The 24,522-nt window shown below is 37.6% G+C and overlaps 2 protein-coding genes across 5 annotated transcripts in view; one reads left to right on the top strand and one right to left on the bottom strand.

Moving 5' to 3' along the window:
* LOC126915511 (myelin expression factor 2-like) overlaps window positions 1-24,522 on the top strand; it is an 86,066-nt gene that overhangs the window by 10,594 nt on the left and 50,950 nt on the right. The gene's annotated exons all lie outside the window — the stretch shown is intronic.
* Window positions 9,894-24,522, bottom strand: part of LOC126915514 (lachesin-like) — a 478,988-nt gene continuing 464,359 nt past the window's right edge. For 2 of the 4 annotated variants that reach the window (XM_050720255.1, XM_050720252.1), the window contains exon 7: window positions 9,894-24,125. In XM_050720255.1, the coding sequence (XP_050576212.1) occupies window positions 24,034-24,125 (92 nt within the window). In that variant the 3' untranslated portion in view covers window positions 9,894-24,033. The remainder of the gene's footprint in view (window positions 24,126-24,522) is intronic. The other 2 variants (XM_050720253.1, XM_050720256.1) reach the window with 1 other exon arrangement.

Here is a 24,522-nt window from a genome sequence, read left to right as displayed (position 1 = left end):
TGTTCACATTATCGTCGCTAATAACTACGTAGGTACAATTGATAGACAAGAAGAAACAAAATTTTGTTGTCTAAGATGTTGACTTCCTAAAGAACTAGAGGTTTCATTTTACACTCTCGATTCATTTTGCCATAAGAAGCTATCCTCTGCCTGATTGTACTATCCTTTCGCCGGTATCCTCTATATTCGAAATCGTTTTTAGCAAGCAATTTTCATGTTCAGTCGATCGTAAACCAAAACGTTCCCCTCGACTACTCGGAGAACGGTTCCTTCCCACGGAATGTCGAGCAGCTGGAAACTCACAAAATTCATGACACGATAACGTGTAAGGATACAGTGGCCAATTCGTAACGAACGTGCAGAGCAACATGCAAGTTCTTGGTGTGTAATTTTTCGATGAAAGCAATAATCTTTGGCGAGCCACTAGTGCTCACGCACACTTGGTGTTTTTTGCCCGTCTTTTTTCGTCATAGTTCGACGACGAACAGTCTGGATCGGGATCGACGGGTTCCTATTGTGACGTCGACTGTGCCTTTATTTTTTATCTCGTCCTTTTTTTATCTCGAGCTCTTAATTTATCGAGGGCATTGACGTGGGAGTCGGAGGAGTGTAAAATCACTCAACGTGATGCGATGCTATTACCTGAGGGGCCGCCGTCTCTCGAAGAGCAGAGACGCAAAAGTGGTGATGCAATACACAACGATATCCACGGAATATACACTCTCAGCGCAGTCTTCGTTGTCGTCGATTCCTTGGTCGATGCCGAACGACAAGGGCTTCTACCCTCGTGTAATCTTAGACGATGGAAAATTGAATAATTAGCGTTGTCGAGGAAATATAAAGTGGTGGATAGTTAAATGGCTTATAGTTGCTTCGACAAAGAAAATGTTGGTTAATATTTTAATCAAATTTTAAGTGTATTTGTTAATAGGATATTTGGATTTTTAAGATGTGGTTCGATTATTACGAAAGAAGATGTCTTACCGATGCATCAAGAGTCAACATTATATTGACGTAACATTTCATTTTCAAATTTTTCTTAATCGATCTTCTTTCAGTTAATTAATAGAATCTTTTTAACATTCTGATTACGAAAGTCTAAGAGTATACTCAATATTTTTTCATTACTATTTCTTCTTTCGTCTAGATCTTATAATCTTACACGTTTCAAGAAATTGTATTCGCGGTGTCTATCACGATCTATTTCTTCCTTAAATTATGGAACTTTATGTTTTATCCCTGTTTGGCGTATTGTACTTTTATAAGCATTTACATGACGTCTATTCCACTTCATTACACTTTTTGTATCCTGACAAAGCAATAAGTGAATTACTTCATTTACATTTTGCTACCTACGTTTACGTTCGACGAAGTGATTATATCCATTCTGATAATATTAATCGCGATACTAAAGTAATTCCGTTAACAGATTCTTCCCATTGAATTCGAAGAACCGTGAAAGTAAATATAGAACAAATATTGTGTAATTGTTGTTCAGATATAAAAACTAACGAGGAATCTTTATCACTCCCTCAAGTACTCGAGTCTTTAATGAATATTCTGCTTCGCAAAGCAACCATAACCATTTCTTCTTCTCCGTCCTTCACTCTTTCCTCCTTTGCGATTGTTCTTACAGTCTGTATGAAGAGAAAACGAAGGGTTCGTTTACATGTAACACTGTGCGTAATTAAACCCTCTTGTATCTCTACCATCCGAAACTTTGTTGGAAGGGTACGCGTCTGAAAGTTTCATTTCATCTCTGAATTGCTTCATTTCTGTCTCTTTCTTTTTAATAAAACAGTCTCACCTTACGTTCTTGCATATTTCTATTTTTCTTCCTAATTCGAAATTTTTCATCATAACGCATTCAGCGCTATTACAATTTTTTTAAAAAAGATCATCTCACATCAACAAGATTTTCACTTTAAATAATAATTTTCATTTTAACGCACTTCTTATCGCTTCGTATATCTTCTTAATCTTCCTGTCGAAACTCATAAACTCGGAAACAAAATAACTGCATCGGCATTATTTAGAATCTAAATTGCGAGTAAGATAATTGTTCGTCGTACGTTAATGACAGCGAATGTTTTAGGAAAAATAATGCGCAACCTTTTTCATCGTTTAGTATCACGCTATTTATGTTGTAGTATTATTAAATATTTAAATTTAAAATACTTACGACGCGAAAGATTCCCGTTCGATGCGCGACTCGTACTATTTCGATGAACTTGCATGGCCGTGTTTAATTCCGAGAACTCCGGCGACTGTTGTTTACATTTTATTAAAGTGAAACGTTTAAATAGTCTCGTTGTGGTTGTTTGCATTTTTTCCAATTGTGCCGTTCCAATCGAAAATGAATGGTGTACACTGGCGATTGCGAGGAAGCTTTCTATACAGCGCGAACGTAATATTTAGCAGCGTTAGCTATTGATTTCTTTTCAAATATAAAAACACTTGCATCGATATTATAAATATCAGCTTCCTCTATGAACGGTAAAAAACTCAGATTGCAGTGAAATAGCTTGGTTAACGTTAATATCGCGTTTCATTTAAACAGAATTAACGTCGATATTTCTTCCTGCTCAAATATTAGTATCATAAATCGTACATTTTGCGTCGAGTGGAAATATATACCCCGAAGAAATATATATTTGATCCATTGAATTTATATGTATTCCTAGTCGATAGATTGTTAAATGTATACATTAAACATGCATGATGCGCGGTGGATATTTTCGTGGCTATCAAGTAGATCAGGTAGACCTTTGTAAGTTAGCCGATCTCGTGTCTCACGAGCAGAGTTCATTCTTTCCTTTTGTTTCTGAAAATAGGTCGCTTATATTGGGATGGAAGGCTTGTAGGAGAAGGATGCAAACGCGAAACACCAGTCATGCATTAAAGGATGAAAGAATTTCAAGCTATTGCTGGTGTATTGTCTCGACGATAAATTTCGTTTGAGCTTCTATGTAACTAATGGTTCATCGATCATTTTAATACTGCCTATATAACATTCTAGAGTCGTGACACGATTCTAGGATATCGAATACTTTTATTATTTTTAATTGACGTACTTAGGTTTTATGAAATTAGTGTGGAACTCGATAACGATAACGTCAATTTTATTATAACAAAACAAGAACAACGATCTTCAATAGAGATTTAATAATGAAATGAAACTATGAAAATATTAACAGAATCATACATGTTTGTATATATCTGATTTCTTAATGAATATTTTACATATCACAACCATTGCAACAGTCGAATTGGACATTAGAGATTTTTTACAACTGGGATCGTTTAGTATTAGAACCCCTCCAGTTCAGGGAACCTTTTGGCATCAGAGTCTGTACGGTCCCAGGGACCATTTGGTGCTAGGAATGTCATAGCTCCTTTCGTTTCTCGGAGAATCTGAACTCTGTTATTAGAATTCTCCTAAAACAGTCAAAGTATCTAATTCATAATTTTTCACAGAAATGTTCATAGTGCAGTTTGGAAACTTTGAAAAAAAAATATGCACGTAAAGACTCGTTTCATTTATCCCATCTTGTACGAATGTTACAATCTGATTCTCAAGTTATTTTTCCACAAACTTTGTAATCTAATCATCGGTAGTTTTAGCGTTATTAACCCCACACTCTATGTACTTTTCAGACTGGGTGTTTCCGTATCTCAGGAAATGGTGTTATTTCTGGAATTGCAGGGTAGATATGAATGTCTTTAGGGTCTTGGTGTCTTTGGAGTCTAGGAAATCCTGACGTCTCTGCAATTCTAGAACATCGGTGATTCTATCTTCTAATTGAGCTCGGGCGTTATACCAACCATCGTCCGGAGGATATTAGTACGCACAGCGTTGTATGTATCCGTGTATTGGTTACTGGTACGTCTTGAGGCGTGTGCGTTTGCCAACTTCTACGTGAAAATTTCTACATCGCATTCCAATGTCCTCAGGATATGGTCTTCATTAATGTCATCTTTTTCCTTTAATATCTTTGTGTACAGTACTTGAGATCATGAAAGTACTTGGAGTATAAGTTTCTTATAAGGAACTTTTATGAATGTATTATGCGTGTTGTATAGTACTTTTGAAATTTTATTAATACCGCGATGAGATACGATTATAATCCATAGATTGACTAAATTTTAATCAACTCGAAAATGTATAGGAAACATTGATTGCAAACATATACCTGATAAAAAATTAGTATAAAACGCGAATAAGTCTCGCGTATAAATAGATAATTGATCGCTTAAGTATTTTTATCTCTAATACAAAGTGTATGTTTGCGATAAATGACTTGTAACATTCATCTACATTTTATGTATATTCGAAGCTTGTTCCAAACCTTACGAATAATCATAAGGTCCGAGGTCTCATTATGATGCTAATGAAATTTCAAAGCGTTTTGCATAAAATACACGACATATCCATAAAATGTTGTTATAGGAAATATTTAAATACTTTTGTGAGCCGCTGTACATACATTGTATATTACACGCGATAGGCGGATTTCTTTTACATTAATTCAATACGTTCCACGTTTTCTCCACATTTCATTCTTGTTTTTGACATTCATTAATATATCTTTACCATTACACGAAATTGCGCGATAAAAATTCCAATCTTGTTTTCCACAATATTCTGCATATATCATCGGCGATGTACAAAAATGGATCGCGTTTCGTTACACGAGCGCATCTTAACTGTGCCTTATACCCAACAGGGATTTCCTTAATGTAAAAAATAGATCCCAAGGGGCTTTTCTCTGAAAACGATCTTATCGATTGTTTTGCGGTTCGTTCGACATTTTTTGTGCTTTTAAAACGTTCCCTTAACCGCGTTGAATTGCCTACCGAGCCATGAATTATATGTTGGTCGTGTTCTAAATCGTGCCTGCCTTTGCATAAATTGATTTGTACCACTTGAGATAATAATTGCAATGCGAGCAACGGCGCGCGAGAAATTGCCCGAGTCGTTTAACGATAAAAAAAAAAAAAAAAAAAGAATAAAGAGATTATGCCACATAATATTAATGTTGATGTTCTATGAAGGAACGGCACGAATTTCACGACACAAAGGCGTGGACTGTTAAACTGCAGGATTTGTGGATATGCGGAAACTGTAATGCGGCCATCAATATCGGGCGTGTTTCGCAGTACAATGTTATTGTTGATTATCTCTATGTTTATAATACGTACGCACCGTTTGTAATATTACGTCTCGTTATTGCGTTATGTACACGTAGACGAATTAAGCGAATTGTTCGCTGTGAAATAGGTCTTTCGCTAGTCGTTAATTAATATTCGATAGATATACGCGTATACAATGCAGTTGCTGCAAATATTTCTACATCCTATTGATTTTGCTCTGTAGCATAAACGACCTATTTCAAAGACAGAATAGTTTAAATGACGCACAGCTAGCGTAAATAATTATATTACACTACATACAATCTTATCAAGTACATCTTTTCGTTCCTTGGGAATATTTATATCTAGTTCTTTTCTTAAAGCTATAGTTCACGTACTTTCTAAATTTATAGTATAGAATGTTTTCTAATTGTGTGAAATGTCTTTTCATTTTCGAGAAATGAGATTACATTTATTTTTTACAATTATCTCTTTCACTATTTTTTCTTAAGCCTATGTCGCTGTCAGATAAAATGTCCTATTCAAAATATTCTCATTTTCCAAGATACGTTGAAATATTTGCTTCTCCGTGTTTTTTATCGTTTAAATGAATATGTATTATACAGAGAAGGGAAGAAAAATAACGGTGGGAGAAAAGAAAAAAAAATAAAACTTCAGTTTTCTCGTATATTTAGAGATGGTGGATAGCATTTTTGAACTAAGGAAGGCATAGTTTATATATTTACGTAATTTTCATCGTCTTGAATATTCCTTTCTCATCGTTAAAATGTTCTTGTATTTAAAACAAATTGGGATTACAATTGTTTCATTATTTTTTACCAACGATACTAGCTCATTAAATCCTGAATAAATCTATATATTAAAACGGCCAATATGCTTCATAAAATTCATTTGAAATATTTTTTCTTTACGTTAATCTATTAAAGAGAAAGGGTATAATTTTCTAATGGTTTCAATTATGCGAGGCAGTCTGACGTGTTAAGTTGCAGGCGTTGATCGATTCCATGGGGTTTCAAGTGAATTCGCAAATGGAACGAGGATGAATCGATTGACTCGACCTTGTCTGTTCAGCCGACTACGAGCCTCGAAAACGAGTCACCTGATGAGCCAGATACGAAGATATATCTTCGTCCAGCAGACGAGTCGTCTCCCCAACCACGAGAATGTATTTAGAAAAATATCACGATGCACTTAGAATCTTATTGCTTGTATTCTTACTTCGAAATCGAATCATTGCTTTCGACGATGTAGAACGACAGCTTCGTTGAACTTAAATCTCGGTTCGTTTCTCATTTTGTCGACTCGTTTTTCGAGTATTCGTAACGAGAGATGTGTAGCCTGCTCTTAAAGTAGATCCAATGGTCCGCTTATTAAAGTACGTCGCTTCTTTCCACCAAAGATGTTCTCCACCAAAGAAGTAGGACAACTTCCTCTCAAACAGCAACCAAACAATTCTTCCAATTGTACGGTTCCAAGCATTTACGATATAGAACGATACGTTAACAATAGAACGATATGTTAATACGACTGTTCCTTGTTATTCAGCAGCTTTGCTCACAGGTGAACCGATGTGCAGAGAAAGAAATATGCCAGCAGGGAGTGACGGAGAGGCGGGGTTGGGGTGAACGAGAAGCGAAACGGAGCAAAGGGGTGGAAAAGAGAAAAAAGAGCGCAGAAATGAGATAGAGGGTAGAAGCGGAGCGAGGAAAGAGAGACTCGTTGGTTGGGGTGGGAAAGAGGAGATGGAAAAGGGTGGAAGGAGTAGATGTGGGGACGGAGAGAGGGGCGGATTTGACCCTGCTTGTGCACCTGGATAGGAGGCTGTAATCAATACCACAGAAAGCGCGCGCTGCGCCAGGCTCACCCCTTATCTGTTCGCCTACCGATACCTGAATAACAACCGTACAGGTTCTGCACGGGCGCATCTCGAAATCTTTTTTCGCCACCCCTTTTCAAACGATGCCACCAGTGAGCCGTGGCCTCGTGGTTTTCAACCGACACGTTCTGCGCCTACCCTTGACGAATTCTTATGAAAAATTCCTGCATTTCGTGCAGCTCGTTACGCCGCACCGCTGCCGCGTGTCGATATATATCTCGCAGTCTTTAAACTTGCACATGGAATTTCATCGTCGTAGCGTTCCGCTTTATTTATACGCGAACGAAGGAGATCCCTTTTCTTTCGCGGCGAAGAAAGATTTTCCGGGATTTGTCGGTACATCGGTGAAAATCCTCGATGGTAATAATTCGTTCGGGGTGTTGGCCTCTTCGTTTTTTTGCCTATTTATACGAAAGTATTCGAAGACTTGTGGAGACCTCTTATGAATATATTACATATACGTCTTGTGCAAAACATTTTGAAATTTCATTGGAACTATAATGAAACCCGACTGCCATGAATGTATTGGTAAAGTTCGAACAAATCTGAAAATGTACGTAAAAATTGCGAAATATTAATAGTAAGAATACAATTTCGAAGAAATTACAGAATGCTAATTAAACCATCGTTTATTTAGTGGAGAAATTTCTAACCATTATTATACGTTTAAAATAGGTGATCGTGGTCTTCCAACGAGTGAAAATTTCGATGTATCACTCGTGTTGCTTGTTGCTAAGGTGATAAAGTATTAAACATACTGATCTATCGTTGATTCTGAACGAAAACATTAGTATTTTTAGCTTTATTTCTGTATCAACTGTAGTAGGAAATTTGAAGACAAGATGGACAAGGTGATGAAGGTGAATTTTCAACGGGAATTCTCCGCAGGAGTTTTAGTACTGCGAAGTAGCTCTCTTTTGCTCGAGGCTCAAAGACGACTGGTCGCTCTCTCATTGTCTTCCAAGACTTTTCTACTTTTCTCTGTACCCTTTTCGTTCCGCGAACGTAGCAAACTGAACAAATGTTTTTTTTTTCTCTTTGGAAGTTTACTTGTTGGAACACCTGTTATATTATGGAATTTTTTAAGCGATACAATGTGCAAGCTTCAGGGACAAGAGTTTTATGTAATTGAAATATAATTGGGTTCGTAATATTTCGTACAATTTTGTACGGGCACGTGCTTTTCGAGTATTAGAAAATTATTAAACTAATCTTAAATTAGAAATTAAAAATTAGAAATTTGAATACATATATTTACTTATATCATCGATTTGTTAGGAGAATTACACATCTAAGAATTCAACTCTTTTGAAGTATCTGTAAAAATTAACTGTAAAAGTAAATTACTGAACCATTTTCTGGGGTAGAAATTTCCGTATTTTATCTAATAAAATTATAGTGTTTAGGAAGATGAATGTGTGTTGCAATTCCAGAGTTGCTTGAGTTCATTTTTAATGTACTTTTTGTCACCTTGCAATTATATAAACGAACAATAAATTACTACTAGAAGACAAATTAAAAGATTTAGCAAAGCTTGGTGAGGAAGAAGAGACAATCGCGAAAATCAGCTGCGACTAAACCGCAAGTGGTCTAATTGCAAGCAGGCTTGGCTTTAGTAATCGAGGGGTGGGAACGTCACATTACACGTGTAGATAATGCATCGTCCATGCAAATTCGTATGTCGCGTGTTTAACGTTTATCCTTCAGCCGACTCGATCCAAGAGGGTTCTGACCGTTTGCCCACCTATCAACCTTTGTAACTCTGTCAACTTTAATTGGATTGTGGCCTTCGGTGGCTCGATTCTTCGTAATTTACGTGCATCGTGCGTACGAAAAATTAATTGTTCCGTGACTCGATTTAAGACGTTTCTAGTGATTCATTGGCTTTAGGAACGTAGATGGTCAAGACATTGGAACGACGTATGAGATATGGCTTTTATTTTTCGGTATTTTAGAGCGGTCTTGCGTTCACAGCGTGTACAATTTATATTTCGACGTTCAAACGATATGAACATTTTTTATCCCAATGGAAACTTTCAGATATATGAAACATTAAAATCAATTGTAGGGATCTTACAGGTTACCTATCTGTCTTCCATCTGATGAGAAGGTGATGTTTTTGGTGAAATAAAAAAATGTATATATAGAGCAGTATGGATATTAAATAATTTTAGCTGAGATATCTAATTCGATACAATAATACGACAAAATTTTTCAGCAAGAAAAAAGAACTTTCACTCTCAATCACATTCATCTACTACTGCATTTACACACCTTCTATAATATATACTTACATCTGTTCGTGTTCTCTTTTCTCATTTTGCGACTTTTCATTTAATCTGCACGAAGTATACAGACCACAGACATCTCCTCGATGCATTCGATCACGTTCATCTTGAACCATACATCATTCTTCCACGTCTTCGTCTCAAGTCTAACATTCGAAACTCAGTCTCTCGCTATAAATATTCACAAATTTCTATATAGTTGCACTGTTCGATACACGTATAAATTTAAAAAAGGATACAAGTAAAGAATTATTAAGTAGATTTTTTTTTTAGCACTAAACAGATATTCCGTATAATGGTCGAATATTTCCTTGAAATAATTTCAATATTTTATTCAGATCGAGTTGGCGTACTCTTTACTTTCTATCGTTACATTTACACGTATACTTACCATTATCGTTTGTCCATAAAGCTGTCATTTTTTCTCGTAGAAAGATGGCTCGTAGATCTCATCTTCCGCGAATAATAACATATCCTTTCGTAGCTCGGCGAAGGAATCGCTGAAAATTTCAATATCGCAGGGCACGCGCTATCGCAAGCAAATATTAATCCTTGGGAACATTGAGAACGCCATGGAACTTTACGATCGATAATTTATTTCTGATTATAGATACAATATACATCGTAGGCTAGACGAAACACTTAATAAGTATATTTTTAGCCTATCTATAAGTGGTACGGCGTGTCTGAGAACGCAAAAGAAGTTTTGTCGTTAGATGTAAAACAGATGTGAAAGTCGTTTCGTTTTTTTCATTTTTTGTTCATTTTGTTCCATGTTGATCGCCGTGCCCTAGATTGGCAGTCGATTGGTGTTAACTTAAAAACCTAAAGTGGATGTACAAGTGAATCGAGTCTTCTTTTCGATTCGCGTCGAGTGCCACGTTATATTCTAGCTTACATCGTTTTTCTTTCGTTACATTTAAAGTGAACGCTCGTGTCGATCGAGTCCCGATTAATTGAAGTAATTCGACAATATTTACACGCTCGCACGCACACGTACACACGCTCGTTCGTTCGCTCGCTCTCTTTTTTTCTCTTTTTTGTTCGATTCTTACACTCGAATGCGGCTCACGTGGTATGAACTGGCAGCCGGACGAAATTCATACAATGCGGTCGCTTTTTATTCGATTTATTGGCTATTCAAGTTATATACGGTAGAGGACTGGCCTGTCAGTGTTGTCACAACACTGACAGCAAACTGGAATACACGTTTCAGGGGTAATACGTGTTTCGATGTTCTTCGGATAACAAGCGTGTTGCTCCGCAAATCCCTGCTTTGCTAATCGAAATCATTTCGAGGTCCAAAGGGAGCAAACACGGATACAAGATAGAAAGGATGAACATATTATACGCGAAGGGGTACATCGTGAACGCAGGTTAATGATATGCAACGGGAACCGAGTCCGGTGTAATAAACGATACAAAAGGGCATGCCAGATGTAAAACAACGAGCAACAAAATGCAAACGGACCCATATTTCGAGTAGGTACCAGTGATCAATGCTTTCCTGATAGTCGGTCGGGAGCGTTCCAACATCGACACGAGATGAATAATTACGAATGAAATGCGGGCAGATTGATATTGATATCGCAGTCCATTAATCGAGGACAGAATAATACGAGCCGTTTTGTTCCAGTCATATTCGAATGGATCGATGGCGCTTATTAGTCTCACGTGCATAGACGTAATCTCGAGCAGTAACGATAGGTTCATCGATAATTTTTCACGAAGAATTGTTCTTTTCGATTAGAGGAAACTTAACGATCACGGAAAACAATTTTTAGCGAGAACGCGACTACGTTACAGGGAACTTTTAGAAAATGTTCGAAGGGCCAATTCCGCTTGTGCAAACCGTGTCGATGAGCAATAATATACAGACTCTCCTTTCATCGTTTTCCCTCGTTTATTCGCATTTTATTCCTATTTCCTCGCGTTTCATTCGTTTCTCATCCCTTTGCACTTTCCCTGCCGCCTTCCCCTCTCTTTCTAACGAAACGAACGGCTCCATTGAACGAATTAAGCCCGTCTCTCACCACGCCTTCTTACCTTCTATAATCTTTCCAATCAAGCTTCTTAATTTCTCGAATAAACTTCATTTTTACCCGGCGCTCTCACTCTACTTACTTACATATTCACAATTAGAAGTCTATTCGTACCGCGGGGAAAAGCGTCGCAGATTCGAGAGTGGAAACTTTACGACTTAATTTTCTTTTCATCGCGCGATGATCCATTATTCCCTCGAAATCTGCGGAAGTTTTTCCGTGGATCGCGGTCCGAGACCACTTGGATTCAGTCCGTAGCCTTCTCTATGCCATTTTTATCTTCTCTCTCCCTCTCTCTCTCTCTTTTCCACCCTCCCTGTTCGTTTTGACGTGCGACGCCAGCTCTAACGACTATTTACACGTACCCGTTCTCGCTCGGAGCGCACACGCTCGAACATACGTTGTCCTTTTGCCTCCTCTGCCTCGCACGATGCGGCCGTTTGTTTGTCGTAGAAAGAAACGCAAACGTTTTCTGCAGCTCGACAGCAATCGCTGTATCATAAATCGTAACACCGCACGGGTATGAATTTTAATGACAAACGGAGACTCGGTGGACGATACTCCAATTTAATTTTTGTAGAACTAACAACCCAACTGACGGTTTTTCCCATTGAAGACCGGAGGAACTTCGCCGTTTTTTCAGTAATTATTTACAACGATTTACGCTCCACTGATATTTATGGTGTTAAAAGTCAACATTAATGTTCTCGGTAATTTTGCATACGCATTCTCGCGCATAAATATTAGGACGCTTGCTAATCTGATTAGACCGCGGATATCTATACAAATTTTCATTTTTATCGACATGGTTAAAGAAATAGAACTCGAACAAAGGCTAGAACAAGTTCTTTACTTTCGATGTTCGATGATCTTCGTATTTAAATCTACATATGCCTGAAAGTAAACTGCAGTGACGGCTATGTATATACCTAAAATTTCTCGGGAAATTGACAAAATATCTCAATATCTTTCGAATCGCGAAATTTTATAATCTCGATGTAAATAATTACCAAAAATTCATCTTTTTGTGTCCACCTTCTTCGTAGTACTCGAAAATCCACTAGTATCGGCACGAGAAAATAATATACGTACGATCGGCGAAAATATGACCGAGAAACGAAAGCAAGGCAAACTGGCTCATAAGAGAGCCACGAACATTTTCCTTTCGTAGTCAGCGTGACAAATGAAACACCGCGAGAGTGCTACTACGGTTTTATTCATACGATGTGCCCCGTTATGAGCGCGACTTTCGAATATTTTTGACTTTACCGGCCTGCTAGAAACAGCCGGCCGTCACTACCTGTTGTATGATACAGCTTTTGCAAAGGATTTAGAAAAGCCACAATCACAGACACGCGTTTTGTTCTACCTTTTCCTTTCTTCTACGCTCTTTCTTTCTTTTGTTTTTTTTTTTTTCATATTTTTCCGAGGAAAACGCTCATAATGATGTACACACAGTCACGCACGCACACATACACACGCGCGTGCACACGAGAAATAACGATCGGTATACGGGTAAATATATATTCACAGTTCTCCCGATACGGTTCCAATTAAGTGTCTCTCTCACTTTGTCCTTCCTTCTCTTTTTTCTTGTCTTTTGCTTTTCTTTTTTTCTCTCCCTTTTGTATTTTTTTTACACTGACTAGGCGATAACGTTACAACGACAGTAATGTTGTGTTACAATTAGTTTACGGGTGTATAGTTTTACGCATATCGATATAATGTGTAGACGTAATTCTTTTACACTCGATTTGTCAAACTACCAGAGCTCTTATGTTACATGATGATTATATCGTGAGACGACGTACCATTTATCTTTTTCGACGTTGATAGGTGATTACAGTCGCTTCCTTCGCTTTCTTTCCCCACGTTCACGCCAAATTCTCCTATAGTTTCTTTCCTATCTTTTTTCTTTTCCTTTCGTTTAACGATTACAATAATAACTGTCGTCGGTTGGTCAAAATATACATATACAGCGTATCATACAAAACGAATCGTAGTGTAACAGTCATGCGGCATGTCGTCGTCGTTAGATATTGTCTAAGCGAACTAAACAACTAAACGGTATTTTCATACATATTTACATCCGAGGAAGGTACACTGATCGTTAATCATCGTCGATTAATCAGACTAGTTTAGAAACTCGTCGATACGAATCGGCTGAAGCGATGAAAAGGCAATCCTATTGTCTCCTCTCTTTTCAACCCTTTCACGGATAAAACATTTTTTTTTTTTTTTAATTAATCGAACATATACAAAATTTCTCTTATCAGTAAGTTTCTCTTATAAGTAACGACTACGATATTTTTTTCTCTTTGAAGTAACGTTCAGATGAATTTATCAAAATTCGTGTATACATTTTTTTTTTCATATCTTAACTTCATTTTTACTATACTTTTCTTTCTTACGCGAAAGGGTCGAGAACACTGCAATGCACAGCAGAGTACGATTTCCACGACGATTTGCGAAGTTAGGAAGAGAGTTATACGGCCCGCCGTTGACCCTTTACGTTTCACACATACGCGAATAACACCGTCGATTCAAGTATCTATCACTTGGTGTCAATTTAACCCCGGGACACAGCCGATGATAAATTGTTTCGAGTTCTTGTATACACTCGATCGCAATGCCGGAATGCTCGTCTTTCCTTCTTCAGACAATTTCGCGCATTATCGTGAATGCTCGATCAATTAAATGTTTATTATTGAATACACGTTTCGTAGAAAATGTTTACAACGATTCCGTAAAAACGTAGAGCACGGTTATAGCGTGAAAGTCTGATTGGACGTTTGAATCGCGTGCGAATACGAATACGATGGAATTTTCAACGGTAACACAAGCGAAACGAGTTGCACCAAACGCATTGTAAATTCGCGATAAAATAGGCAAATTGCTTTCGATACCGGTGTACGGCGATGTTTGACGAATCTTCCGGTTGTTTCTCATTCGATGCACGATACGCCAAGCTTATAAAACGGCATGTAGATTTCTCTTGGTCGGTCGCGTGTCGCGGTGAATACTAATCCAGTTTGCAACGACACATTTGGCACACCGCTCCCCGTGATTTACCTATTGGAATTGCAAACCGAAATAGTATACACGAAAAATACATCCACGCCTCGCTCTAGATTGGCTACGATGATAAATGTGTTTCTGAACCCGGTATAATTTGTCTCTTTTCAGCCGTGACTGATTCTGTTACCTGCTTTTTTTTCCCTAAAAGTTTGTGAATGTTATTGCGTGATATTATGCATGCCGTGGATGAAAGAATTTTCGAAATTATGGTGTCATATATTATTTGGTGCGATCGAAGGATAAATAGTTGCAGTAGATGAACGCTCGAACGATAAGTGGTTACAGACGTTTATAGTCAGACATTCGAAGTTTGTAGGATCACATCATTAGTATTCATGTAATGTAGTTGTCGATATACATTGACAGTTGCAGTATTTCGTTTAATGTAAGTTACTTATTCATCGAGTTAAGATTCCTTTCGTATGTCTGATTGGCTTAACTTATTTTGATTTATTAAGAAAGTTATATTAAAGGAAATATAAGATACGAATATAAATAACCGAGATAGGTTGTAAGAAAGGTTTGTGTATATAATTGACATGCTTGATAACACAATCTCTTAAATAAATTAATAATAATATAATCTTTCAATTGTCGAAAAGTCATATAAATTGAAACTAATTTGAAGATATTTCCTAGATTTTCGTCGGAATGAAATAAAGCTTGTCAATGTCTTTTTACTCCAAACTCGTAATAACATTTCTTTCAACGTTACTCATAAACGTCGAGAGAAAATTCATCGCGAATTACGTGATGCATACCGATGCAAATTACGTTTCTAGACCACGTTCACGTCTTTTTATTATGATTATGGAAGTTGTAAATTGAAATCTTGCTCGTTCATAAATAGCCATACATTTCAGGCAAACGTATACAGCAAAAATATCAAGATTAAATTGCTGTACGCTTCCATTACCTGAAATTTTCGAATATGTTGATTATTGGTTCTCAGTTTGTTTACGGTCTCAAATAAATTTTCTTTCGACTAAAATATGTTGGATATCGTTGTATGGATATAAAGGATAATATAGAAACAATTTTGAAATAGACAGAATTCGTCTTTCCAATTTACTAATCTCTAATAATCAGTTTTCCTGTCTTTTTGATCCTAAGAAAAATGAAGTGTAAGAATCGCATTATAGAAGCAATTCTTTTCAGAAATACTTAGTTTTACCGTTATTATAAAAATGAACATTGCTTGGCATATTTTTTAAAAGTCATGGTTGGAAGTTGTACGTGTTTTGATGAATGACGAGATATGTATCTTTTTGTTGAGCAAAAATAATTCATCGATTTTGTACACGTTCTAACATACACGATAATGAAATAGAAGTTGGAGTTATAAGTTCCAAATTGCAAATTTGAAATTAATCGTCAATTAACGCGAAATGGAATTGCACATACCCCCCGGGTACAGTTAATGCATTATCGATCTCATGCGTCGCATCATCTGATACACCGTTCTTTATGTCAGATACACGTAATAAGATTAAACCTGTAATTAGCTTTTGGTTATTATAACAGAAGTAATAATCGAAAATATTTTGCAATCGTGGTTTACTGTTACGTTGTCATTGATAATTTATTATGAAATGTGATATTTTATTTCGGAATATATTCTCTAAGATAGTTTTCATTTATTATTTGTTATTTTCCGCATAATAATTTCTATGAGAAGAAATCATTTTAAGCAACTAATTTAATACGATTGAAAATTACGAGCAGTTAGAAAAGAATTTTAAGAATATACAGAGTATAAATAATAAACTGCTTAGATAAATGTTTCTTAGTTTGAAGGCAATGAAATATAAAATCATAAAACCGCTGGTATTCTATTTGATTATTTTTTATGTTTAAATAGTTTTGATTAATTATAAATCATTTTTAATTTTCTGCTATAAATCTATTGAGATGAATTTTCAGGAAGACACAAACGTAGAAAAACGATCGTTAAAATCTGTCTCGCCTTCGTTATTCCCTGTTGTACACGACGACAGAGTAATAGTCAACTGGCTATGGTACCCGCATCTTGCCAACACTATTTGTGATTATTTTTCAGGCCGTGACAAAAGACAAATATGTACATATTTCTTTAGCGATATCTTCATTTCTCGGGGAATAAATGACGTGGCGAGCGTGATGTAGCTATGGTCGTTAAAGCAAGACGAGTACTATCCTTCTCTTTATGGACAGACGTCTTCTCATTTTCCTACGTTCTCTTTTTCCCATCTTTATCTACGCTCCCTTTGTACGATGTAAAACACATTTTCGAATCTTTTTCGTTTCCAGTTCACTTTTAATCTGGGTCGCTTACCCTTCGCTTTAACTTCTTTTAATAAAAAAAAAAAAAAAGAAAAAAGGAAAAAGTAGACGGTATGAAAAAAAGGAATGAGAAATAAAAAATATCGGAAAGAAAAGCAGAATATTTCGATAGCGAATCGAATAGAAATAGGTTACACGCGGGCATGAATCACTGTCAAAATTTCTCTCCTCCGTGCAGATTCGTATTTTCGTTTCTATTTTCGCGAAATGGTTCTCCACGTTCGCTGATCGTGCGCACACGTTACACGCTGAACGATGTGGAAGCTTCTACGACCGTTTACGAAAATAAGTAGTAGACGGTTAGTGTCGCGTTAACGAGAAACGATCAATAAGGTCGGGCTCGGGTATTATCTTTGTTTATCCAAGCAACTGTCCTTTCGTATATTTTCCTTTTTCCTTTCGCCGGTTTCCCGTCCGAGCTTTTCCTTCGGTATTTATCGCCGGCAGAAATAAACGTTATTTTTAGTGTCACCGGCACGACCATGGAAATAACAATACCGAGCCACGAACGCTTTCAATATAATCTACACCGGTTGCTGGTTTCCCGTATAACCTGGAAATTACACGGGCACAAAAGTTTAGATGCATTTGTATGATACACGGTAGTTTATATAATTGTGACCCGACCATTTCTCCGCCACTGGCGTGGCAATGATTAAAATGTTCGCATTCATAATTCAGACCGGCAAAATCCTATGAATTTTTATTCCAACGCTTGTGAATCGTGGCGAATACTGCGAGAACTGACCATCGTCGTCGTTAAATGAAGAAGTCCGAGATATATATCCTCTCCTTTGGGCAGAGATGTCTTTTCATGGTCGCCTGGTTCTTCTGATTCTCCTTTTGCAACGGCTCTTTCTTTCTCTACACATGCATTACATGCATATATGTATATATACGTGTCTCTTTGCACGACGATATGTATATATATACATATATATATATATTTATACTTTCCGAGCAAGTTAAATAACGATGTTTGTTAGGGAGTTCAACGTCAGAGAGCAAATATTTTCATTTAGCTTCGAGTAAAACAGATTTAGTTCTCAATTAAAGCAGATTTTCCCGACACTGAAAGAAGGGACAGGCTGCTGGACTTGCACGGCAGATATTGTTTCGTTTCGTATTTATGGAAACTATTCGTGATATTCGTAAAAAGGAGAACGCGGATGGAAATATCGATAAATTTCCGTTGCATGTCGCGCAGTCATTTTATTTCAACATCACTATTTGATCTACGCTTTTCCTTTTGGTACGTTCTCTTGTATCGAAGGAGAAGTAAGCTTCTTTTTGCTATTAAATTATCGCAAAATACAGCGATACCAATACTCGACAACAATTATTGCAATTAAAATTTTATCAACGAACGAAATTTACGAAGATTATAAGGATGAAAAATTTTCCGACGTGGTGAAATTTTATGGATAATTTTCTGTATTTTCTCTTCAACATATTGTTCGTACGATAATGATAATGAAGAATAATGCCAGTTATTTCCAGGACGTCTTTCTTAGAATAAAATATTACCAAATAACAAACGATAGCCATTCATTAATTTATGCCAGTGATGTAACATTATATCTAACGCGATGAAACGAGAATAATAGCGCCTTATCGTAACGTAATATTTTATAACGCCACGAGCTTTTGTATTGCACCACGGCGCACTTTATCGCGTCGCGTCGTCCTTTTAGCCATCGTAACAAAGATATAATTTCGAGGGACATGAATTTCCATAGTCATAAATTATTCCTAAACGCGGTTAACAGGTATCAAGAGCTAACGAGTTTATCCGAAACTGAAGTACGACTACATCCAGTAAAATGGTATAGTAATATTAATGATTTATGACCATTTAATATTTCGTAATTTCATAAATCAAATCTTAACCCATGACTAGCTGTTAATTAGCTCCGGAATTAATTCGAAATGGAGTATACCACGATATCAATCTATCAGGTACCATCGGTATACAGATGTATAATGCACCTTCGTATCGAAGGAAATTACATTTTCTTGTCAATTATTTTCATATGTTTTTTATTTTTATTTCGATAATTCCTTAGGAGAAAGTCGTATAGAGACATCATTTCTTAAATATTTATGGATCTTTGGATGATGCTGAACCAGATAATCTATTAATAATCGATAAATATTGAAGCATCAAAGATAATCAGCGATGTTGAATCAGAAACCAAACTTAAGGCTACGATTAAAATAATATTTCGTCACAATATATTACCACTAATACGAAACAAAAAAGAAAGATTTAAAGAATCATCCATAAATCATGCACTTTCAATCTCACGTTCGAAAGAAGGAAAGCAAAACTATTTTACAAATAATTCTAAAATGTTTATTCACGTTAAATGTATCGAGTCATCGACTTCAATCCTTTAATGTTAGTACTACAATGGATGAGCGATCGTGAAAGCAGAGAGCAACGGTCAGGTAGCGATTCCGATCGGTCAGCGTTTAATCGTCCGTAATTCGAGCGTTTCTGGGAAGGTATGTCTGCGTGTGTACACTGTGTGTGTAGATGTACGCGCGAGCACACGAATTTCTGTGGCGATACATGAGCACAGTATGCAATGCAGGCGTCTCTACTCAAGGGCCGAGGGTGGAGAACCTCGGCGTGAACATTATGCGGTGCACCTCGCGTTTAGCTTGATAAATGGCGGCGGAGCAGCGGCGAATGCCGGCGTTGTTGCAGCCGCTACCGCCGTCTTTGCCCTTGTTTCCTATGTTCTTTCTTTTTTTTTCGTCTCTTTCTTTTTCTTTCTTTCTCTGTCTGTCTGTCTGTCTCTCTCTCGTTCCCTTCCTTCAATCTTTTTTTTTTTCACCCGTTTCACGTTCTCTTTTCCCTCGACGCTTTTTTTCGTTCCTTCCCCCCTTTTGTGAAGAAATCGTCCGATTTTCAGGGAAGAAAAAAAATTTACCGCAATCGCGCGCGATCCAACAGCAAACTATGGAACGGAAAGGGTAAGAACAAGCCAAAATCAAGCTCGAACCAGCAATCATTATTTCTCGTGAGGTTCTCGTGATATCGTGGACGTTATGGAGATGCGATTATATTCACGTAGTCAGCAGGGAAACGTTCTTACATGTAATCAACCCGCTGCATTATGACTCAGGCAAAGTTTTTTAATCACGTTTGTTCACCAGTAGATATTACTCGACCTTCGTTTCGTTGGCTAGGTCCTCGGATTAAAATATTCGCCACGGTTCCTGTTCATTCGTTATTCATAGTTTTTCTCATTCTTTCGTCTTCGTTTTTCTACTTATTCCCATAATTTGATTGCATATGAAGAGCAAGAACATACAATCTCGAGAAGAGCGTAAGTCCATTTTTGTTTAATTTCCTAGTACCGAATAATTTGTTAGATTCACAAATAGAAATTTCCTAGAAAGGATCTATGAAATTATATAAACAACGGGATAACGAATCGTTTTGTGTATTACAAATTAAACGTAAATTATCACAGTTTTACCTGTTGGTAGTATAATAGAATAATTATAATATAACAAATATATTATGAAATTGTAGAGGAACGGATAATTTGTGCTTCCGTAGGATAAACTTTGATATAAAACCGATTAGTTGACGTTTCCCTGTTTTGTATGAGCTTCAACGACAGAAAGAACCGATCGTTTTTATCGAGCCTGTTTCACCTATTAAACCGCCATTAAATTTAATTTATTCGCTTAAGAAGATATTTTGCATCGAATTTATTATTCTCCAATTGCGTTACAAACGATTGGCTACGGACGTACTTAAGAAACGGCATTTCCAATTTATTTTGCATTTCTTTCGTATCGACGGCTGATCGTTCGTTTCCATTATTGCGGGAGAAAAGATCCCACCTAAAAGGTCAATATATAAAATCGTGTCGAGTATAAAAGCGTTCGAGATTTATTATCGGCTCGGATTTCATACGTAATTGTTGTATACATATTTGCAATTGACGATTGTTCTGCAATTCAGTCAGATTTCAATCCGCGTGTGCACTTTCTCGTCCAAAGAACGATGGAAGATTAAAATTATCGAATCGACGTGGAAAAAAATTCAATTTCTCAAACATTCGCGTTATTATTTCTGAAACGTTCGCGACGTTAGTATCGCTCCTATGATTGATATGTGGATAGAGTAATGCAATCTTTCGAGAAATACTGATATCGATGCACGATTACTACGATAGTTATATCGTATTTATTTTTATTGTATTTTGTTCGAATATCGTTCATCGTTGTTGGCAGTGGAAGGATTGAACGTATCGTCGAATATGAATGTTCCGGAGTTTTAAAGATCAAATCGAATCGAGAATGCATAAAATCATCTTTTATGTGTGCCCGCATTTACACAGAGAAGACCACCAACCGTTTGCTCTAATTAATCCGTCGTGCATTTCAGAAACCAAAGAGGATTATTTTGGTAATTGGAAAGCATTCGAAGACAATTTCATTTGTAGAATGAAATTCGAAAAACCAGGAACTTGGAATTAATGATTAAAAAGGTTTGTTACATAAATATTTGAAAAGCTCTTGGTAACGTTGTTGTCTCTAAAATCGCATGCTTTTAAAAGTTTAATAACAATCCACGAATAAATGTTCGTTTGACCTAACTTTTTCTCGGGCTAAATTCTAGGTGAATGGATTTAAATAAATTTTTATTTGCTACGAGGAACAACGTTGTTATCCCGTGAGTGACACGGATTATGACGGATGCTATTATACCAAATTCCATTTCGAAGTTGAACTTTTGCTCGGCGATGATGAATAGCCAGCTCGTGAAGGGAGCAAATTAGGAAAGTTAATTCGACCGCGTGCATCCTATTCGTTCACGTTCTGCCAATCGATTAGACAAATACGTTCATAGCAGATTTTTAACGCGTCTTATACCTTCTATCGAGTGTTCCATCCGTTTCATTTTGCTTCGGTCTATTACTCTTTGGCCCCGTTCGCTTCTCTTCTTTTTTCTTTTGATCTGTTCTATGCCATCGATTCCTCGAATCGACTTTCTCGACACAACCGTCGACGATTTTTTTAAAACCAGGAACAATGAAAATGCGAGTTCGCGGTTTCGAACATTACCGTACGAGAGAAGACGCACGTTGCAATTGAGTTTTGAAATAAATTGTTCGCGAACCATCATTCGGCTTGGGTATTAAAAAAAAAAAGACGCGATATTGATCTATGCTTCACGCCCGTGAGAAAAATAAAATTCATACTCTCGTTAAAATTGCATGAATATTCTGCATTATATTGGATATTCTGCATGATACTTCAATTTCGTTCTGGTGAGATTATTACGGTATAAATTACAACGTTTCGATCAGATTGATCAATTTACCAAATAAAACATCTTCTCCCAGGATTAGCTATTAAAATATTTATCCATCGTATCGACGGTGCAGTGGGTTAACGAGATAACATTTCAAAGTATTTAATGCCATATTACAGAGAGATAAAATAATTACATCTGCGTGTATTTATATAAATATCACGATACCAAAAAGAAGATAAAAATGAGTCCATTAATAGCATAAAATAAATTTTTCATAACCATCGAACAATACATCGATTCATCGTACTGTTAATTTATTTTTGGGGAACTTGGCGGGCATTTTTTCATTCAATGGGCCAACGACACATTCGGTTCGGCGTTTTAACAGGCGTTTAATTTTGTGGTGTGTAAGTACACCGTCCGCATTAATCGATTTGCGTGAAACGTCAGTTTTGCCATACGGTGGAAACTTGCTCGTGGTGGTGTATGTGTGTGTGTGTATCGGTCGCCGAAGTAAATAAACTTATTATGATCGAGTCGTGATAACGGTAAATTAATTGCTCGGTCGCAGTCGAGTTTCGCCAGCGTGCGTCAGCCTGTGAAATTCATTCGTTACGCTTAATCGTATACTGACTTCCGTTCCACGTAACACGTGGATCGCGATCATGCTCGTGTCTCGTAAATTAGACCGCCTTACATGTGACCGGTTGGCGTTGAAAGCAACCGAGCGAGAAAGAGACGACGTAAATAGATGACACGTAAGAGAAACGACTGAATAGAATGTGGTGTTGGTGAAACGAATGAAAAGCAGAGTAGATGAATCCGTTAGAAAAAACGTGTGAGTTCGAGAAGTTGATTCTTACATGACTAGAATTCTTATCGAGAGAGATCCTCCTTTTCTTTTTTTGTAATTTTATTTTTTTTAGTTTCATTCGTCGCACGAGAGATCACCAACTCATTGTTTCCATCGAAAGCGTATCGCGTATAAATATCGACGTGACGAGGGCTTCAGTTCCGGAACTAAGTGGTGCTGAGCGATTTCAGCGTGGAGGCCGCGAGTTTGGACGCGATTATAGGCGGATCGAACTTAGACATTAGCTTTTCGATCTTAACCATTTCGATCTTTAACGTACTTCTGCCTAACAGATATCGATATTAGTGTACAGCATCGCGATACCCTGGACGCGATCAAAATTACGGTTGCGTGGCAACGATTCACCCTTTTCGATCCGACGACGTACGAAAACGAATCCGTCGGTCTATGACTCACATAGCTTTCTCTTTTTGTACTTTCTCTTTTTCACTCGTCTACCTTCTACCTTCCCCTTTTCGTATCTACGCACTTTTCAAACGCAAGGAAAGACGATCTTTGATACTCCGATTCACTTTTGTCCCGATGCTTGTTCCGTTCTGTGTCTTCCTCTCGATCGCTGATTCTTTGTCTTTCAGCTTGCTGCTCCGTTTTACGGCTGCTCCGAGCTTTTTCATTTCGCGACCCACTGTCAAAACAACGTTATTCTAACGTGTTCGTTCTCGATTACGATCAGTCACTTGGTTGCGTCGTCGAAACATTGCCGCATCATCGATCTCGACGTCGTAGTTCGTTTCAGATCGCGCGCATATGGAACCCGCGACGCCACGTTACGTTTCGGGCCAACTCTCGCGCTTTCACAGGGCTGTCACGTAATTCTCGCATCAGTTCGTCTCGAACTTTGAAACTTTTAACAGCGTCGACGAGGTCGCGTATTGACTGCCGACGTGACGCAAACGTTCGCATACACTATTTCATCGACGTACCGGCGTCGTGGTTAGGTGTTCGCTGGATCACTGCACCACCGCACCGTGCGACTTCCGGTTGCACGAACGCGCGTACTTTCCTCGATGGGGCAGCGATCGACCCCTGATCGTTGAATCTCACGGCGGAAGTCTTTCGTTTACCGTTCGTCCACGCGAAGAAAGAAGGGGAGTAGCGTTTCCGGGATAAAACGGTTAGTAAAGCAGCAGACACAGACAGAACAGAAGAGAGTAGAGCCTCGGTTGCTTGGCTTGACCGCCGTGCTGCATTGCCGCGGGATACTCTCCTGAAACAGAGGACAACACTTAAATTTTCTGAAGGCACCGTATCTCGCGATATGGCTAGTAATACGTTGCCAAAGTATATTGGCTGGGATCTGCTGTTCGCGACATAAAGACGTGTACGGTCGAAGTCGACGAAGTTTCAGGGTGTACTTTAATTTCATCTAGTCGAGCTAATTACGATGACAAACTGACTTTGTTACTAAGGCCGTGAAGCCATCGTGTTAACGTTCCTACATTCGGATACTTCCTCATGCATATGTAGATACACTACATACGCGCACACGTCTGTACGTTTAGTCTATACATTTAGTCGTTTCAATGGTGCGTCACGTACAAATACGTTGAAGTGTGCAAACATCAGTTGCAATCGTGTTGGTGTTTTACACGGAAATTCTGTTA

This window comes from Bombus affinis, chromosome 4 (assembly GCF_024516045.1).
Source record: "Bombus affinis isolate iyBomAffi1 chromosome 4, iyBomAffi1.2, whole genome shotgun sequence".
Lineage (NCBI taxonomy): Eukaryota > Metazoa > Arthropoda > Insecta > Hymenoptera > Apidae > Bombus > Bombus affinis.
Note: the sequence above shows the minus strand (reverse complement) of the source record. Positions and strands in the feature narration are given on the sequence as shown.